This window comes from Haliotis rufescens, unplaced genomic scaffold (genome assembly GCF_023055435.1).
Source record: "Haliotis rufescens isolate VD_foot unplaced genomic scaffold, xgHalRufe1.0.p SCAF_6, whole genome shotgun sequence".
NCBI classification, from domain to species: Eukaryota; Metazoa; Mollusca; class Gastropoda; order Lepetellida; family Haliotidae; genus Haliotis; species Haliotis rufescens.
Genome location: NW_025964334.1, coordinates 7,324,027 through 7,343,035, shown reverse-complemented (window position 1 = coordinate 7,343,035; position 19,009 = coordinate 7,324,027). Strand labels below are relative to the sequence as shown.

At 42.2% G+C, this 19,009-nt stretch overlaps 1 protein-coding gene across 1 annotated transcript; it reads right to left on the bottom strand.

Moving 5' to 3' along the window:
• Positions 1-13,841: 13,841 nt before the first annotated feature.
• LOC124144019 (keratin, type I cytoskeletal 9-like) lies at positions 13,842-14,720 on the bottom strand. The gene has a single exon (XM_046513230.2). It carries the CDS (start codon positions 14,718-14,720, stop codon positions 13,842-13,844), a length of 879 nt encoding a protein of 292 aa, XP_046369186.2.
• Positions 14,721-19,009: the final 4,289 nt, after the last annotated feature.

Here is a 19,009-nt window from a genome sequence, read left to right as displayed (position 1 = left end):
CGTACTTCATTGAGAAATGCATTGACGTGGTGATAATTAAGATATGTATTGCATTACTTCGCTTGGGAAAATGATGGAATAATTAAAAGCTACGAAACGGGATGAGTATTGGAAGGTTTGGGTTTTTAATCAAGAAATATTTGTTGTTCTACAGATGAGTGAGTGAGTTTTGTTTAACGCCGCTGTTAACAGCATTCCAGTTATGGTTACTACGCCGTGACGTTGGCGGAACTGACGTTGGGTTTCAAAACATGATCTTCAGCCTTTTGCCATACCTCTGGTCTAATTCTAGGAAAGGCTGTGATGATCACCCCTTTGCCATGTGTGTGTTTGAATGTTGTGTTATGTCTTGCCACGAACCCTTCACAGTGAGCCAAGATATGCACAATAGGGTTGAGCTCACAATGTCTGACTGGCGCACGCAAGACAACATGACCGTGTTGTGCCACCAGGACTACAGTCTTGTTCTTTGCTGGTCTTATTCAGGCGAATTTTCTCCATGAGTTGAACCTTCGTTTCAGATGGTCTGAAGTCGACATTGCAAGATGTCAGTTATTCCTGCGTGGTCGCCTTCAGACTACTCATGGGGCACTGGTGGCCCAGTCGTCTAAGGCGCCGCGATTCGCTGTGCAGAGTTGCGTCCCTTGGGCACGCCAGAAACCTATGATTGTGGGTTCGAATCCCGGTTCGCCCCGATTATGTTTCTAGGTTTGTCAGCACCATACCCGTGCTCGTGGGTTTCACCGAAGTGGTAAACGTCTGAGACCTGCCTCACTTCGGGCTTTCCTCCCACATTAAGCTGACACGCCGCGATATAACTGGAATACTGTTAAAAGCGGGGTTTAAACCCAACTCACTCACTCTCTCCGACTACTCATGGTTAGCGCGACAGTATGTAGTTCCCGGACGTTGTGATAACTGGCGTTATCCATGCCAACAACACTGGGGCTGTTTAGATTGTACAGTAGCTGATGTTCCAACTAATCTATGAACATATCACCTCTCATTTTCTTATGATCATCACCAATTTTCCTTCTCGCCTCGAAAACTAGCTATCAACAAGCCACAGATCACTGGTTCCGGCGTACAAAGCAATGACCTGATTACCTTTACCTGATGGTACAAAGAGTGCTTTTCGTCCCTCTGACGGTAGCCACGTGTAGTCTGTGGAATGATTGTTATTAACCCAGGTTTCATCAAGGTAAATATTCTGGTTGCCCTGACAGCGATAGTCGTGAATGGTGCGGAGATCATGTGATCTATTTGACAACATGGAATACTTCCCCCTGATGACTGCTCGGTCATCGCCACGTGCAGCTTATGGAAATCCCATCTCGTTGAGAGCAATAATTAATGTAGTCCGGGAAACATTAATTTTGTCTTTTATTTACTCCCGAATTCTCCTACTTGTCGGGGGTACCTTCTGCTCATTAAGCGTGTACACTATACACCTAATCACCCCTGTACCAAAGCTGTCTAATATCCTTTACTTCCCGTTTTGTTTTTCAGACGACCCCTAGCGTCTTTGCAACATTTATCATATGGTGGACGTGTTGGTATGAAAGCCTCAGAGCTTGGGCAGTGCGGTAACACATCCTATCTAAACTTAGAAATGGTTTCCTTCCTTCCAGATAGACAGACAGATATTTTATTTTCGCTTCCACCATAAAAACATGCATAAATTAGGCATTTATACATAAAAATAATAATACAGCGCCACTCACATAAAATAATGAGAGACGACATGGCAGTGACATATACTAGTACCTCATGTTTAAAAAGGACACACAATTTCTCATTGCTACACAGGTTTAAAAAGTTAGACATTTTAGGCGTTATATCCGTAAATAACGTAGATCTTAGATAATCGTATGGTGGACATTGGATTAAAACATGTTTTTTTATCTTCAAGATAATCATTACGATTAAAGCACATTCTGTCTTCAACCTTTCGATTGATATATTTAAATGTTTCAATACTTGAAGGTGCAAAACCACATCTAATTTTTGAAAAGGCAGATTTGTAACTCCGAGGCATAGCTCTTGACATAGTTTTCACAGCAATAACAATCTTTTAAAAACCAATACGTACGGAGTTTGCTAGTACCAGTGTGAACGTTATCTTACCATAAAAGTTCCTGCCAGCTTTTCAGACATTTTTCAATAAGGACATCTTGTATTTTGCTGGAAATAGCTTTCGTATTTAAACCAGTGGCGATGATGAATATATGTTGTTTGTTTAGGTCGGCCAATTTTGCCGAAAAACGTGAGATCCAGTTTTTGTGATTGGCTGCAAGCCTTTACGTCCATAAATAAACATGTTTATTTAATCGATCAGGCATATTTTTAAAACGACACCACTCTAAACTTATAAATGGTTTAGTTCCATCCCTCTCAAGTGTAGAGAACTCGTACACATTTCCTAGTACAGACTCCATGCCGTGTACCATGGATATAGCTATGCACGTGTCATGCAACATGTACCATGAGAGGAGCGTCGACAAAACAAATTTGTTAACAAACATTTTGTTATTTTACACATGTAATATGCGCATCTAAAATTTTCTCCAAATGACTCGTCTTTTGGTGGATAAGATGTTTTACAAAGACTACATTATTATAACGAAGTCACATGCGCATATTTCTGTAGTCCGTGTCAGATTTCTCTCACTGGACTTAGAATAAATCTGCACTTGCTGTTTTCGTTCGAATTCTTTTCCTGTTAAATTGCCGACAGCAGGAATACATCTTGTGGAGAGTGTTTGGTCTCTCTGAACCTTTATGCATAGACCTAAATATGAAATAGATGAGGTGGTCACACATTGAGAAAATTGTAGATTCCACTAACTTACCTAGTTGCTGCAGCCAAAGATAAGTAAACAGGGAGTTTACTATCCTGCCTGGTAAATCTCACGGGGCAGTGGAGGAGAGAAGGGGTATCATATTTCAGTTTTGGCGTCAAGACCACGTGATAGTCCTCACTTCCTCCTTTGCCAGTGTCACGCTCGCCATTTTGAGGAAACGAGATGAGTATACGGTCTTAACTGTATATTGGCTTGACAACGTGGTTGTGTTATTTTTTCATGTCTGACAAAATTGTGAACTTTATAGCATGTCCTCAATGAGATGGGAGGTTGGTTTATTCTAACAAGAATCCTGTCTCCTTTGTCTTTGAACGGACATTAAATAACTGACTTATCAGTTAAACACCACTTGGTGGAACTTCTTTTTGCCCTAGCATACAACTTAATGAGACAACAATTTCCACGAAATACGAGTGTCGCCGTCGTCACCAGGACTTACACTCCCGGTGTTGTTTATAAAATTAATAATTAATTAATTTATACTATCATATATTGGATGTATATGATATGAATGTACCTGTGTACGTTCATATATATCCTGTATATAATAGTTTACATATAAGAATACTACATGTATACGGACCCCTGAAGATCCCGGGTAGAACAGCTCTTCAGCAACCCATGCTTGCCGTGAAGATCCCTGGTAGAATAGCTCTTCAGCAACACATGCTTTCCGTAAAAGGCGACTATTCTTGTCATAAGAGGCGACTAACGGCATCGGGTGGTCAGGCTCGCTGACTTGGTTGATGTCATGTCATTGTATCCCAATTGCGTTGAACGATGCTCAAGATGTCAATCACTGGATTGTCAGGTCCAGATTCGATTATTTACAGACCGCCGTCATGTAGAACGGGCCGATGTAACAGTCACTATATTGGCGTCAAATTAATTAATCATCAGATTGGGTGTAGGTTAGTTTGGGGGATAAAGCGGAAAGACTACCGCCCGTATCCCCCCTCCAAAAGTATATATTTACTATCAATGCTTTTCACTTTATATATATTTCGGAAGTTTTGCCGATAAAAACTACGGAGTAAATCGTCAGTCGGGGAGACGGTTTTCGTGACGCTAAGTGAGTGAGTGAGTGAGTTGGGTTAAACGCCGCTTTTAACAGTATTACAGTTATATCACGGCGTGTCAGCTTAATGTGGGAGGAAAGCCCTAAGTAATGCGGGTCTCAGACGTTTACCACTTCGGGGAAACCCACGAGCACGGGTATGGTGCTGACAAACCTAGAAACATAATCGGGGCGAACCGAGATTCGAACCGACAATCATAGGTTTCTGGCGTGCCCAAGGGAGGTAACTCTGCACAGCGAATCGCAGCGCCTTAGACGACCGGGACACCCGTCCCCCTCCCCCTCGTGACGCTAAGAGCTAAGGTCGGAAAGTCATAGCGCTATCAGTTTTCATATTGCTTCCAGTACGTTAGTGAAGTACCTGATTGCTCTATTTCGAAACCGTTTGAATAAATAATATCTAATTACAAATCAAGTTGACTTGTTCCTGTTGAGCTGTCTCATGGCCTGTAGGCCAAATAAAGAACTGTACACCGTAATGAACACTGGAATTCATATTTTTTAGGTATTTTCTTTACTAAAAGCGTAGGCAAGTCTAGCTCAAACTAACCAAGTCTAGTTTGCTTGATTCAACATATGACAGCATAAGAGGAAAGGTTCTTCAGAAGAATTTAAAAATATATTTTAAGACATGTTTTCACTGACTAAGTGTTAGTCTACAAAATGTAATGAAGAACTAAATATTAACTTAATAATAGTTTATGCGTTTATGAACGCTGAAATGTGTGTTTTTTGCAGTAAGTTCACTTTTATTATATACATTGAACTAAAGTGTGAATTGGTAGCTTTTCGTTCAAAGAATCGACAGATAGAAAAGAAATTACTGTTATCTTGATCAGGGAAATGTTTGCTCATAATAGACCCATCAACATGGGCACGTGATATTTAGGTGATTGATAAATGTGCTCACATAACACCAGTATATTTGGCCCGGGACCTGGATTTCAAACCCCGAGTCGCCAAGGAGCGAGGTGCACGTGCGAAAGGCTCGGGGAACGTATTTCACGTGCAACACTAAGGGCCGACTGACAGTGTTCTCACTGTTGGACGTTCTTGAATATCTTTTAAATTCAGTTTTCAAAACAATGTTGTTTTAACATTTTAGATGCTTGGGCTCTTTGAATAAATGTTAACCATGGTTTAAATAAGCTAGACCTTTTCGGCGTTCGGAGCCTAGGGGTTTAACTAACCATTTCAACGATTAGGCGGTCTGGCCTCAAATGACACTGAAAATCATTATATGTTATCTTTCACCTGATTGTTTATGTCATTTGTTATTTACTTGTGTTTTCGTAATTGTATTCAGCAGCTGTCATCAGCGAGCGCAGAATGACCAAGAAACGAGCTTTTACTAAAGTGTACTGGTCACCTACCAGTTGTCGCCATTTTCTTCTTGTCGTAAGGGGGGCACGGGTGGCCCAGTCGTCTGAGGCGCCGCGATTCTCTGTGCAGAGTTGCGTCCCTTGGGCACGCCAGAAACCTATGATTGTGTTCGAATCCCGGTTCGCCCCGATTATGTTTCTAGGTTTGTCAGCACCATAGCCGTGCTCGTGGGTTTCACCGAAGTGGTAAATGCATCACTTCGGGCTTTCCTCCCACATTAAGCTGACACGCCGCGATATCTGGAATATTGTTAAAAGCGGCGTTAAACCAAACTCACTCACTCACTCACTCACTCACACTCATGTCGTAAGAGGCGACTAAGGTAATCGGGTGGTCAGGCTCGCTGGCTTGGTTGATGCATGTCATTGTATCCCAATTGCGTGAATTGATGCTCATGATGTCAATCACTGGATTGTCTGGTCCAGACTCGATTATTTTTCGGACCGCCGTCATATGGCTAGAATATTTCTGAGTGCAGCGTTAAACAACAAACAAACATGATCTTCACGGGTCGTATATGTTGGTGGATTGAAGTTTTCCTGACGCGATCTATTGAGGAATAGGCCGGTCTTGGCACAGAGAGGTATTGTAAATGTAAGTGTAAGTGTATTTAAGTGCGGCGTTAAACAACAAACACATATTATTTCTTGTTCTACGAGAGTTGTTCACAGGACGGAGCCATCTCAGCATCTTTAATCAAGCTAATATAATGATGTACATATGTTATATAGAGACAGATAACGACACACAATGAATGATCGATTTAATCAGAAAACGTTTCACGTTGCCTTGATTGTTTATCCTGGATTAGACAAAAGCACAAGCAATTAGATTCAAGTTACAACATAGTTCAATCAAAGCGCCATTTCTCGTCTATTCATAAAATATGACGTGAAACTTAATCATGTTGCTCTAAGTGGCGCCCCTCTTCAATCAGAAACACGCTGTAGATAATTAACGCACAAACGACACGTGAGAAAATGAGAAAACTAATTGGTATTTATTTATATATCCAACAAAGTATTCTAGTTGTATGGAAAGTAGTAGGAGAGTGCACGTCGCGTTGACTGTGATTCCGGCTTGTGAGGGCAACAAGGTCAACGTTTAAGAGTTGTTCTGGCAGCGTCTCCTCACACGTCAAGCGTGAAATATTGTTCAAAGCAAAGTTGAACCAACTCATCACTCGCCCACATTACGTCATATCTTATCACGTTTCTCTTATTCATTTTAGGGGCGGTCGGGTAGCCTGGTGGTTAAAGCGTTCGCTCGTCACGCCGAAGACCCGGGTTCGATAGCCGACATGGGTACAATGTGTGAAGCCCATTTCTGGTGTCCCCCGTCGTGATATTGCTGGAATATTGCTACAAGCGGCGTAAAACCATACTCACTCACTAATCCATTTTATGCTTCGTTATGTTGCGTAATGTCCCTCGTTTCTTGTTTGTTTGTTTGTTTGTTTAACGCCGCACTGAGCAATATTCCAGCCATATGACGACGGTCTGTAAATAATCGAATCTGGACCAGGCAATCCAGTGATTGATATCATGAGCATCGATCTACGCAATTGGGATACGATGACATGCATCAATCAAGTCAGCGTGTTCGACCACCCAATCCCGTTAGTCGCCTCATACGACAAGCATGAGTTGCTGAAGACCAGTTCTAACCGGATCTCTATGGGTATAATGTCCCTGGTGTGATTGTGGAGGTGATGGATCAGTGGTTAAAGCAATCGTTTGCAATTGACCCTGAAGGTCTGGTGTGATTCCTCAAATCACCTGTTTAAAATGTCAACAAAGAGAGCCTCTTATCAAAAGATGCTGGAGCATTGTATTTCAATGTTTTCTGCACAAACACAGAGAACTAATGGCTAATTTCAGAAGAGAAGAACCTTTCAGAGCCAAATAGGCAATTTATGAGTATGGTCAAAGGTCAAATGAAGGCTAAAACCTAAGATATAAACTAAATATAATAGCTAATTTCAGAAGAGAAGAACCTTTCAGAGCCAAATAGGCAATTTATGAGCTTGTCAAAGGTCAAATGAAGGCTAAAACCTAAAATATGAACTATATTAAATGTAATCATGTTTTGATTAAGATTGGCTGGGTAATGGGCATAAATAAATGTGTTTCAATATGCCCGTCGTCGTGCCCTGGTCATGGTTCTTGTCTTGGGGTGTCACTGTGGTAAACGTCCGAGCCGTTTCTTGATTCTTGTTCAGATATTGGGAATGTTGTGTCTAGGTGGTGTTTAGGCTGGGATACATAGCTCATTTCATGTGTTTACACCAAATGTGTATTCCGTCTAGGTGAGGTGAAATGGGATTTAGCGTCGCTTCCAAGATTATTGCACTTATATGGCGACTTGCACGTGTGTGTGTGTGTGTGTGTGTGTGTGTGTGTGTGTTAGTCCGGACTGATGCCAATTGATAGGGCTAGCCCACTGAGATACCATGCCGCAGTTTAACGTAAGGCCCCACTCAGACACAGTATACTGACTCAGAGCCAACCAGTCCTTGTTTCAGCCCCTTAATGCCTAGCGCCAGGCAGGATAACAACAACTACCATATTTATTGTATTTATTTTGGTATGTCGCGACCGGGGATCGAACCTCGGACCTTCCGCTCTCCAGGCGGACGCGCTACCACTAGACCATGGAGACGGTCTATATTACGTTCAGGATTTAAACACATTCCAGAACATGTGTGGATCGAAACATGTCTTGTATTTGTTAACTTTACATTCTTAACACATTTTTTTGAAGTGTAGTATGGAGGACTCTGTGACGGTTCGTCATAAATATGTTCTTGCATAACTGCACTGCTTATCCATCCTGAATATTAGCCCTATCGGCGCTTATCAAATGAGTGGGGTTGGTTTAATGTCGCCTTGACCAGTTTTTCATCACGGCGCGTCAGCTTGATGCGAGGTCAGGTGAAGTGGGATTTACCGTCGCGTCCAAGATTCTTGCGTTTACCAACGTCACGGCAAACGGGATGTCACGCGATTCCTATTTTAGGTCGAGGTTATTAGATCCCTGACGTTAATTACAGGTGTGATTATTTACCTGCTTGCCTGTAGGTGTGACATTCACGACAATAACATCAATCTTTGTATATTAATATCTTCAATCAGTGTGTCGCAATGTACAATCTACTCCTTCTGCAGATCCATACTATGACAGTGAGTGAGTGAGTTGGGTTTAAAGCCGCTTTGAACAGTATTTCAGTAAATTCGACGAATATTGGCGCCTCAGCAGTGCAGGCTGCCTTAGACTGGCTTGGCTGCGGTAGCCTTCCCTCTGTGCTGCTCCCAATATACACTACCTGCAGTGTTCGAAATACCTGCCTGCCCGACCGCCCGAGACGGGTTGATTTCAACTCCGGCTGCCAGATTTTCAAATCCCCCTGCCCGACGGTCGGGTTATATTTCATATGTGAAAATATTCTAAATATTTCCCGATGATAAGCATTAATTCACATGTAAAGATGAATGATAAAATGTAACCAAAAAGAAACCCCGTTAGATATTAGACAACCTAAAATTTAGCGATGCGCTTATGCTACAAGCGGACCGTCTATATACACGATATCGTGCAAAACAAGACGAAGAAGATGATGATAATGATGATGATGCCATTGCAAGAGCAGCTGTTACCACGGATATTGCTACTAGATATCAAGATTCTGACTATGAGTCAGACTTCAGTGACCTCGTTGAAGGAAGTGACAATCACAATGACACTGACAGTGATATGGACATTGATTGAAAGTCATGAGGCCCTATTTAGGAATAAGGATATTTACATGATGTATTCTAGGATATTAAATACAAATCTGACCTAAAAAGTGTTTGCTATTTCTTTTCTTGCATTACTTCATGTTCAATGAATTCGATTTAAAGTTTTAATTAAATTATCCTGAGAAACATATGATTATAGCGGGCAGGCAGGTTTTGGTCAGGGCTGGCATGTTTTTCAGCTAGCCAGTCCTGTGGTCTGGCTGAAAATTTTGGGAGTTTCATACCCTGCTACCTGTGAAGATCTTCAGCAACCCCTGCTTGCCGAAAAAAAGCGACTATGCTAACAGGATCGGGTGGTCAGGCTCGCTGACTTGGTTGATGCATGTCATCGTATCCCGATTGCGTTGATCAATGCTCATGATGTCAATCACTGGATTGTCTGGTCCAGACTCGATTTGTTTATAGCTGGAATATTACTAAGTGAGGCGTAAAACGACAAACTGAAATCTACATGGAGGTGTTCGCCGACCACGGCTGTATAGCACCTGTATAAGCATTGCTTTTGTAGCATCAACCATAACCATGATGTATTCACTTAAAAAAGTAGTATCATAAGAAAACTCCGCTAATAGCAGAGTCCATGGAACGATTCCGACTATCATCAGCATGTGTTGATGAATGCGAAAAGGTGAACTTAACCCGCCCTACCCTTGAAACCATCACAAACACATGCAAAGGCAAGTCAATTGTTTACCTAAAAAAACCAGAAGGTTATAGAAAAAAAAAGTGAATAGCGTTGGTCATCAGAATAGCAGAGCACATAGGAGACAACATGAGAGCATTCAAATCTGGATGACGTAGATCGTTGCAGTTGAGTGTGCAGGACAGTTCCCCGACTGTGTTTGGGAGACTTGCGACCTCCGAGGCGTCAGACTGTTATGATTCACGAACAAAACCTTTGGTGTATAGGTATAAATCTGTATATCTCACTGCGGGCGAGAATGTACCATAACCATGTAATGTGCATTAACGTGGCCAAAACAAAGCAACTGAAACGGACGTAAAATATGGTACTAACAGTAAGCCCTGGCGCTTGTGTGTTTCCCGCGCAGTCCTTCAATGTATATATGTTACAGGAAACAAGTATAATCAGTGATTAAGTCTAATAACTGGAAATTTCAGTGATTATGTCTAATAACTGATTCACTCGGTGGTTATGTCTAATTACTGAAATCTTCAGTAATTAGACATAATCACTGAAATGAACCAAAGGATTTTATACTTGTTTACTGAAAGCATATCCCTGCCTTGTTTTTATAATGTGTGCTAGTTTTGAAATTAGATTAGCCATCAAAGTAAATACAACCTCCCTTAACCAGATACTTTACACAAAAATCACAGAAATAAGCTTAAACAGTTCAATCTTTTATTTCATAAAATGGTATGACGTGAATAGTATGACATTAATGGGATGACAAATTGCAGTCAGATGGACACTCAGGAATGTTTGTTTGCACATGAAAGACTTGAATGACATCTAGAATTACATTGCATCTTGGCCTTAAAACATTTGCAGGGATTGGTCTGACACCGTTTAGTTCCAACACAATTACACCTTACAAAGCCTTGACCACCACAGACTCAAGTTGAACCGCTTGACGCAAAGAGAGTGTTCGATCGGTATTGAAATCGTCAGCATTATACAGTTTGGTGACACATACATCAAACTGGTTACGGGAATTTTTCCCATTTAGCACACCACCCTTGACTGCAATTGTGAACATGTCATTGTCACTACACTCAATAACTACACCAATTATGTTACGTAGACAACACATGATTCTGTTTGTTTACAGGAGATTGGCTTAGGACAGGATTATGAAGCCTTCTCACAAGTTATTATAAACAGGCAGGGATATGCTTTCAGTAAACAAGTATAAAATCCCTTGGTTCATTTCAGTGATTATGTCTAATTACTGAAGATTTCAGTAATTAGTCATAACCACCGAGTGAATCAGTTATTAGACATAATCACTGAAATTTCCAGTTATTAGACTTAATCACTGATTATACTTGTTTCCTGTAACATATATATATCATTTCTGCCTTGAAAGATGTTGTAACACTTAATTCCTTAGTTTTTCACACATAGTGCCTCCCCACCCGCCCAAAACCACGTCTACAATTGCAACCTCGTTGTTAAAAATGTTGATATCCTCAAATAAATAAATGCGACAAAACTCTTTCCATATTCATAAGTAATCTGTCATGATACTAAGTGTTGGCAAAAAGGGGAACATACCCTGCCCCACCGGTAGCACTGTCACAAACACATGCAAACGCAAGTCAACTTTTCACCTGGAAAAAACCACGGGTACAAGTGAAAATAGGGAATTGCATCGGACATCATCTTTGTCACTGATGCGTCAAATTTGGAAATGTCCTCCACATGTCTACCATAACACATTTGAAAGATTTACTGAGGCCTTGAATGTTGTAACCTTGAAGACAACTTCAAGACATTTCCTTCTGAACGAAAAACACCAACCAAACCCAAAGCACCAGGGAAAGGTTCTAAACTTCGACGGTCTTTCTCCGATATCGAATAAACCCAGCCTATTTATAGAATAAGGAGTGAGTGAGTGAGTATGGTTTTACGCCGCTTTTAGCAATATTCCAGCAATATCACGGCGGGGTACACCAGAAATGGGCTTCACACATTGTACCCATGTCGGGAATCGAACCCGGGTCTTCGTTAAGAACGAACGCTTTAACCACTAGGCTACCCGACCGCCCTTATAGGATAAGGACGATAGTCGTGGTCAGGGTCAGGGTAATGCTATGGCGATTACCTCTGTTTATCTTCCAAAACTGGCTCCCTCAGGAGATATCGCTTGGGTGAGATCAAGCGATATCTACATTGTAGATATCGCTGCAATGAAATTGCATCACAATGCTTTGCAGACCATTGTGTCTTGCAAGTCGTGTCGTCCGAAAATAGGTCCGCAGACATATTCTAATGCACATTTTGCGTCAGGGCTTTTACTAGTTTTATATGTAATAGTTAGTCTGCTTTGAGGTTTGGGTTAAAAGTCACGTCGGTCATATGTAGGAATATTGTGAGTGAGTAATATTTCACGCCGCTTTTAGCGATATTCCTGCAATTTCACTGCGGGCACACAATAAATGGGTGCCGCGCATGATGCCATGTGGGGAACGCTTTTACCTCTAGACGATTCCACCTAAAGCCCACGTGAAGCAGGTATGGGGCGTTTACTACTATGGTGGAACCCACAAACACAAACCTAGAAACATAATCGCAGCGAATTGCGGCGCCGTAGATGACTTGGCCTCCCTGTCACCCCTTCTGCATCAAAGGCCGTCGACCACTTTGACTGAACTTGGCCAGGCGCTCCAAGTGGAGCCCTTCGGAGAAAGAAGGTAGAAAGATTTTTTTATTTTTTTTTATGTAGAAAATTGAAAGAACTGTTATTAAATCTTTTTATGTCTATTTAACCATTACTCATTCCTGGAACATTTTGTAATCTGTGGCTGGGTAATTTTGTGTCAAATTAAATAGGCTCAATGAAGTCTTGGGTAAGAAATGAATTCGCAGCCATGTGACTCCTACAATGTTTGAAATATAAATTTGTGCAGAAACAAGCAAATTTATTGTTTTTGAAATATAAGATGTCTAAGATATCCATCATCAGTTGTGTATTATGCGAATTATTTTTTATTTTAAAGTTTGGAAAAATTATATGAGACCTACGTCACCTCGTGCTTTCTTCCAGCATGAATTTGACACGTCGTGATATAACTGGAATACTGTTCAAAGTGGCGTAAACCTCACTCACTCACTCACTCACTCACTCAACGTCTCACGCCGTCGGGGGCCACTGACTCGCGATCAACACAGCCTGACCACCCGATCCATTAAAGGTCATTTAATTATCTGGCCAAGACTGGATTATTTACTGGACGCCGTCATTTTGCTTAGTTTTACATTAAACAAGAAACAAACAAAACTAGACATTGTAATATTTTTTGTTCTAGATATGTTGTTCACAAGCCCGGTAGTCAATATAGGTCAACAGAACTAACGCGGTTTACGCTATCTGCAGACAGACAACGGCCCATTTTTAATAATCGAATTAATTAGAAAGTGTTTCATGTTGCCGTGGCTCTTTGTACAGGAGTATACAAAAGCAAAAACAATTAGATTCAAGTTACAACATAGATCAATCAAAACGCCTTTTGTCGTCTATACATAAAACGTGACGTGAAACTTAGTAGCGTCAACTCTTAATAAGGTCACTACTCAATCGGAAACACGATGTATCTATCAACGAACGCCTACAACAGGAGGGAAACGTAATTAACGACAGTAGACCCGATTAGATAAAGATGTCATGACGCTCAAAAACGACAGGACGCAGAAAATATCCACAGTATAATAGCATCGCTTTATATTTCTGCATTCTGAACTCCCTGATTATATTCTTTTTCGAGATACAGAAATAAAAAATAAAACGTTGACCCAGAACCTTTGTAAAACGTTGACCCAGAACCCTTGTAATACGTTGACCCAGAACCCTTGCAATACGTTGACCCAGAACCCTTGTAATACGTTAACCCAGAACCCTTGTAATACGCTGACCCGGAACCCTTGTAATACGTTGAACCAGAACCCTTGCAAAACGTTGACCCAGAACCCTTGTAATACGTTGACCCAGAACCCTTGCAATACGTTGACCCGGAACCCTTGTAATACGTTTATCCAGAACCCTTGTAAAACGTTGACACAGAACCCATGTAAAACGTTGACCCGGAACCCTTGTAATACGTTGACCCAGAACCCTTGCAAAACGTTGACCCAGAACCCTTGTAATACGTTGACCCAGAACCCTTGCAATACGTTGACCCAGAACCCTTGTAATACGTTGACCCAGAACCCTTGTAATACGTTGACCCAGAACCCTTGTAAAACGTTGACACAGAACCCATGTAAAACGTTGACCCGGAACCCTTGTAATACGTTGACCCAGAACCCTTGCAAAACGTTGACCCAGAACCCTTGTAATACGTTGACCCAGAACCCTTGTAATACGTTGACCCGGAACCCTTGTAATACGTTGACCCAGAACCCTTGTAATACGTTGAACCAGAACCCTTGCAAAACGTTGACCCAGAACCCTTGTAATACGTTGACCCAGAACCCTTGCAATACGTTGACCCGGAACCCTTGTAATACGTTGATCCAGAACCCTTGTAGAACGTTGACACAGAACCCATGTAAAACGTTGACCCGGAACCCTTGTAATACGTTGACCCAGAACCCTTGCAAAACGTTGACCCAGAACCCTTGTAATACGTTGACCCAGAACCCTTGCAAAACGTTGACCCAGAACCCTTGTAATACGTTGTCCCAGAACCCTTGTAATACGTTGACCCTGAACCCTTGAAAAACGTTGACCCAGAACCCTTGTAATACGTTGAACCAGAACCTATGTAAAATGTTGACCCAGAACCCTTGTAATACGTTGACTCAGAACCCTTGTAAAACGTTGACCCAGGACCCTTGTAATACGTTGATCCAGAACCCTTGTAAAACGTTGACCCAGGACCCCTGCAATACGTTGACGCAGAACCCATGCAAAACGTTGACCCAGAACTCCTGTAATACGTTGACCCTGAACCTATGTAAAACGTTGACCCAGAACCTATGTAAAACGTTGAACCAGAACCTATGTAAAATGTTGACCCAGAATCCTTGTAATACGTTGATCCAGAACCCTTGTAAAACGTTGACCCAGAACCCTTGTAATACGTTGACACAGAACCTATGTAAAACGTTGACCCAGAACCCTTGTAAAACGTTGACACAGAACCTATGTAAAACGTTGACCCAGAACCCTTGTAAAACGTTGACGCAGAACCCATGTAAAACGTTGACCCAAAAGCCTTGTAGAACTGCCCTCCCACATTAAGCTAACGTTGGCCCCGAAATAGAAATACAGAAGACCAGTGAGACCCCCTTGTCTGTTTAATACTCAGATCTATGCATACAGATTCGGAGTGACAAAACACTCTCCACAAGACTGTATGGCAAGAGGGATGACTTCAACTTTCCAATTATCAACTTTCCCTTCATGTCTAGCAATATTCCAGCAGCTCCAGCCTTTGGTGTTTACATTTCACAACTGTTGAGGTACAATCGAGCATGCTTTTCTACCACGATTTCAAAGAACATGAATAATAACGAGTGGTACTTTAAATTAAATATATATCACATATTGAAGAACGACAAAAGTTCCTTCAAGCGTTCTCCCACGTCTCGTCAGACACGTGTAACAGGTCACTATTGACCAGGGAATGGATCACACGCTGCGCAAAGTTGGGATGTATAACGAAGCATTTTGTGGAGGAGCTTAACACATATGTTTTGTTTATCGTTATATTTTCAATTTGGACAGTTATTTAACTTTGGACCCTTGACTATGCTCCTAAATTTTCTCGAACTGCATTTTCTCGCACAATAACGGAGGTTGTGTGAAACACCATCTCCATGGAAACCAGTTATGGGACCTCGACTTGTCCAAGTAGTTCGATTCCATTGTTTTCAAAACGTTGAAATAAAAGCTATGTATGGCCATTTCTCAATAATGTTCGCTCTAAATTCACTTAAATGCTCTTAAATTATCTCAAAGCGCATGTTTGTCTCCAAATTGAAGTGGCCGACGCCTCGACTAGCCGTGCACCATAACAATACCCCTGAACAGCATTTTAAAAATATTGACTGTCCAAGTATACAGTAAAATGCATTTCTCCAACCACAAGTTTGCCTTCATTACATCCGATGGTGTATTTGAATGGAATCGCCTCGCTTTCAGCCATAAAAATGCTACTATGGCATTTCTGCAAACCATTTCAGAGGCAATAAAGAAATTAATTAGCGTCAAGGCAGTATTGTAAATGTATATTCGCCACAAAAAAGTCACCTACTTTAATAGGGCACATCTCCAGCAAAGATGGCACCCATGTCGATCTTTCAAAAAAGATTCAGTCACATAGATCCGACCCTCTAAAAATGTCCATGGCGTGTGTCATTTCTTAGTATTGGCCTCGTATTATCAAAAAATTGGCATAGCCTCCCCTCTATACAACCTTCTGAAAAAGAGGCGTCTTTCGAATGGTCCAACAATTGCCAACAGGCATTCGAAAAGCTAAAGGAAGCCCTTACCAACGCCCCAATCCTTGCATATCCCGGCCAAAATAAACCCTTCATCCTCACAACTGATGCATCGCAAACGACAAAAGGGTACATTTTAGACCAACTATATTCTCATGGCGTAACTTGTAATGGTGTTGTTTAGTCATGACTTCTGACCTTCCTGTTCTGTATTTAGCAACAAACAATGTTCATAGGGAATGTTTCTTTTGCTTATCAGTTTAGGTTTTTGCAATAAACTATTTTTATTTATATATATGTTTATATTGTATTTTGTTCCAAGTAAGAGCACATGATGCTCAAGGGGGCACGGGTGGCCCAGTCGTCTAAGGCGCCGCGATTCGCTGTGCAGAGTTGCGTCCCTTGGCACGCCAGAAACCTATGATTGTTGGTTCGAATCCCGGTTCGCCCCGATTATGTTTCTAGGTTTGTCAGCACTATGCCCGTGCTCGTGGGTTTCACCGAAGTGGTAAACGTGTGAGACCTGCATACTAAGCTGACACGCCGCGATATGACTGGAATACTGTTAAAAGCGGCGTTAAACCCAACTCACTCACTCACATGATGCTCAATGGCCATTTCCCATCGCAGTCAACAACAAAAGGGTTACAGGCATACTCTCATGGCCATGTCTCTCTGTCAAAGATTATGGCTTTGCTCACAAAATACTTTCGGTCAAAACCTTTTATTGAGGCTTTTTTTCAAGCAGATGGAGGCTGAGTGTTTAATTTACATACAATAAGCTGTGTTGTTTTGTTTTCACCTATGCTTGTCGTAATGGTTCGGGTGGTCAGGCTCTGTGACTTAATGATGCATCCAGGAATTGAAGTCACTTTTTAAATAAATAAGTAGGCCTAATACACACACCCTCGACCATGTGAATGAACCAACAGTTTCATAATTTCTTATGTTGTTGTTTTAACGTCACGTCTCAGCAATATTCCAGCTATATGACGGAAGTGATAATCCAGTGACTGACATCATGAGCATCAATCTACGCAAAGGGGATACGACAACACGCATCACCCAAGTCAGCGAGCCTGAGCATCCGATCCATTTAGTCGCCTCTTACAACCAGCATAGATTCCAATGTCACGGGGAGACAGACAAGCACTTCTACTCCACTCTTTTCCACTGTTGCCCCATACAAATGAGGAGCTGAAACATCTGTCTGTGACAGAAGGCTGGAGGGAGACGGTGTGTGTGAAGGGTGGAGGAGATTGCGTGACTGTGTTATAAAGGGTTGGGGAGAGGGTGTGTCTGTGTATGAAGTGGTTGGGAGAGGATGTGTCTGTGACAGAAGGCTTGGGGGGGGGGGGGGGGGGGGGGGGGGAGAGAGACGGTGTGTATGAAGGGTGGAGGAGAGGGCGTGACTGTGTATGAAGGGTGGGGAAGACGGTGTGTATGAAGGGTGGAGGAGAGGGCGTGACTGTGTATGAAGGGTGGGGAAGACGGTGTGTATGAAGGGTGGGGAAGACGGTGTGTATAAAGGGTGGAGGAGAGGATGTAACTGTGTATGAAGGGTGGGGGAGAGGGTGTGTGTGCGTATATAAAGGGGTGGGGAGAGGATGTGTCTGTGTATGAAGGGTGGGGGAGAGGGCGTGTATATATCTAAAGGTAGGGGGAGAGGGGGAGTCTGAAGGGTGGAGGAGAGGGTGTGTGTATGAAGGTTGGACAGGAGGGCGTGTGTGTGTATCTTTAACCTAGACTCACGACAGTCGTAGCGGTAAGGTAATCGTAACTCCCATATCTTTAACATAGACTTACGACAGTCGTAGCGGTAAGGTAATCGTAACTCCCATACCTTAACATAGACTTACGACAGTCGTAGCGGTAAGGTAATCGTAACTCCTATACCTTAACACAGACTTACGACAGTCGTAGCGGTAAGGGGATCGTAACTCCCATACCTTAACCTAGACTCACGACAGTCGTAGCGGTAAGGTAATCGTAACTCCCATATCTTTAACATAGACTTACGACAGTCGTAGCGGTAAGGTAATCGTAACTCCCATACCTTAACATAGACTTACGACAGTCGTAGCGGTAAGGTAATCGTAACTCCCATACCTTAACATAGACTTACGACAGTCGTAGCGGTAAGGGGATCGTAACTCCCATACCTTAACATAGACTTACGACAGTCGTAGCGGTAAGGTAATCGTAACTCCTATACCTTAACACAGACTTACGACAGTCGTAGCGGTAAGGGGATCGTAACTCCCATACCTTAACATAGACTCACGACAGTCGTAGCGGTAAGGTGATCGTAACTCCCATACCTTAACACAGACTCACGACAGTCGTAGCGGTAAGGTGATCGTAACTCCCATACCTTAACATAGACTTACGACAGTCGTAGCGGTAAGGTAATCGTAACTCCTATACCTTAACACAGACTTACGACAGTCGTAGCGGTAAGGGGATCGTAACTCCCATACCTTAACATAGACTCACGACAGTCGTAGCGGTAAGGTGATCGTAACTCCCATACCTTAACACAGACTCACGACAGTCGTAGCGGTGAAGGTTGATAGGGCAACGGCACCCTGTTGATTTCTGCGACTGTCATCCTACCCAGAAGAACAGTTGTTGCTTACAAACATCTACAACTTTGCCTTCAGTTTACCCCGAGGACACAGTTGAACACCAGGAACGTGTGGCTACCTCTAAACTGAAGCAACTATTATTGATAACAAGGAAAACAAAGTTT

Excerpts from the sequence above, each read along its gene's own strand:
- LOC124144019 (XM_046513230.2), bottom strand. The coding sequence starts at position 14,720 with ATGGGTTCTGCGTCAACGTATTGCAGGGGTCCTGGGTCAACGTTTTAC.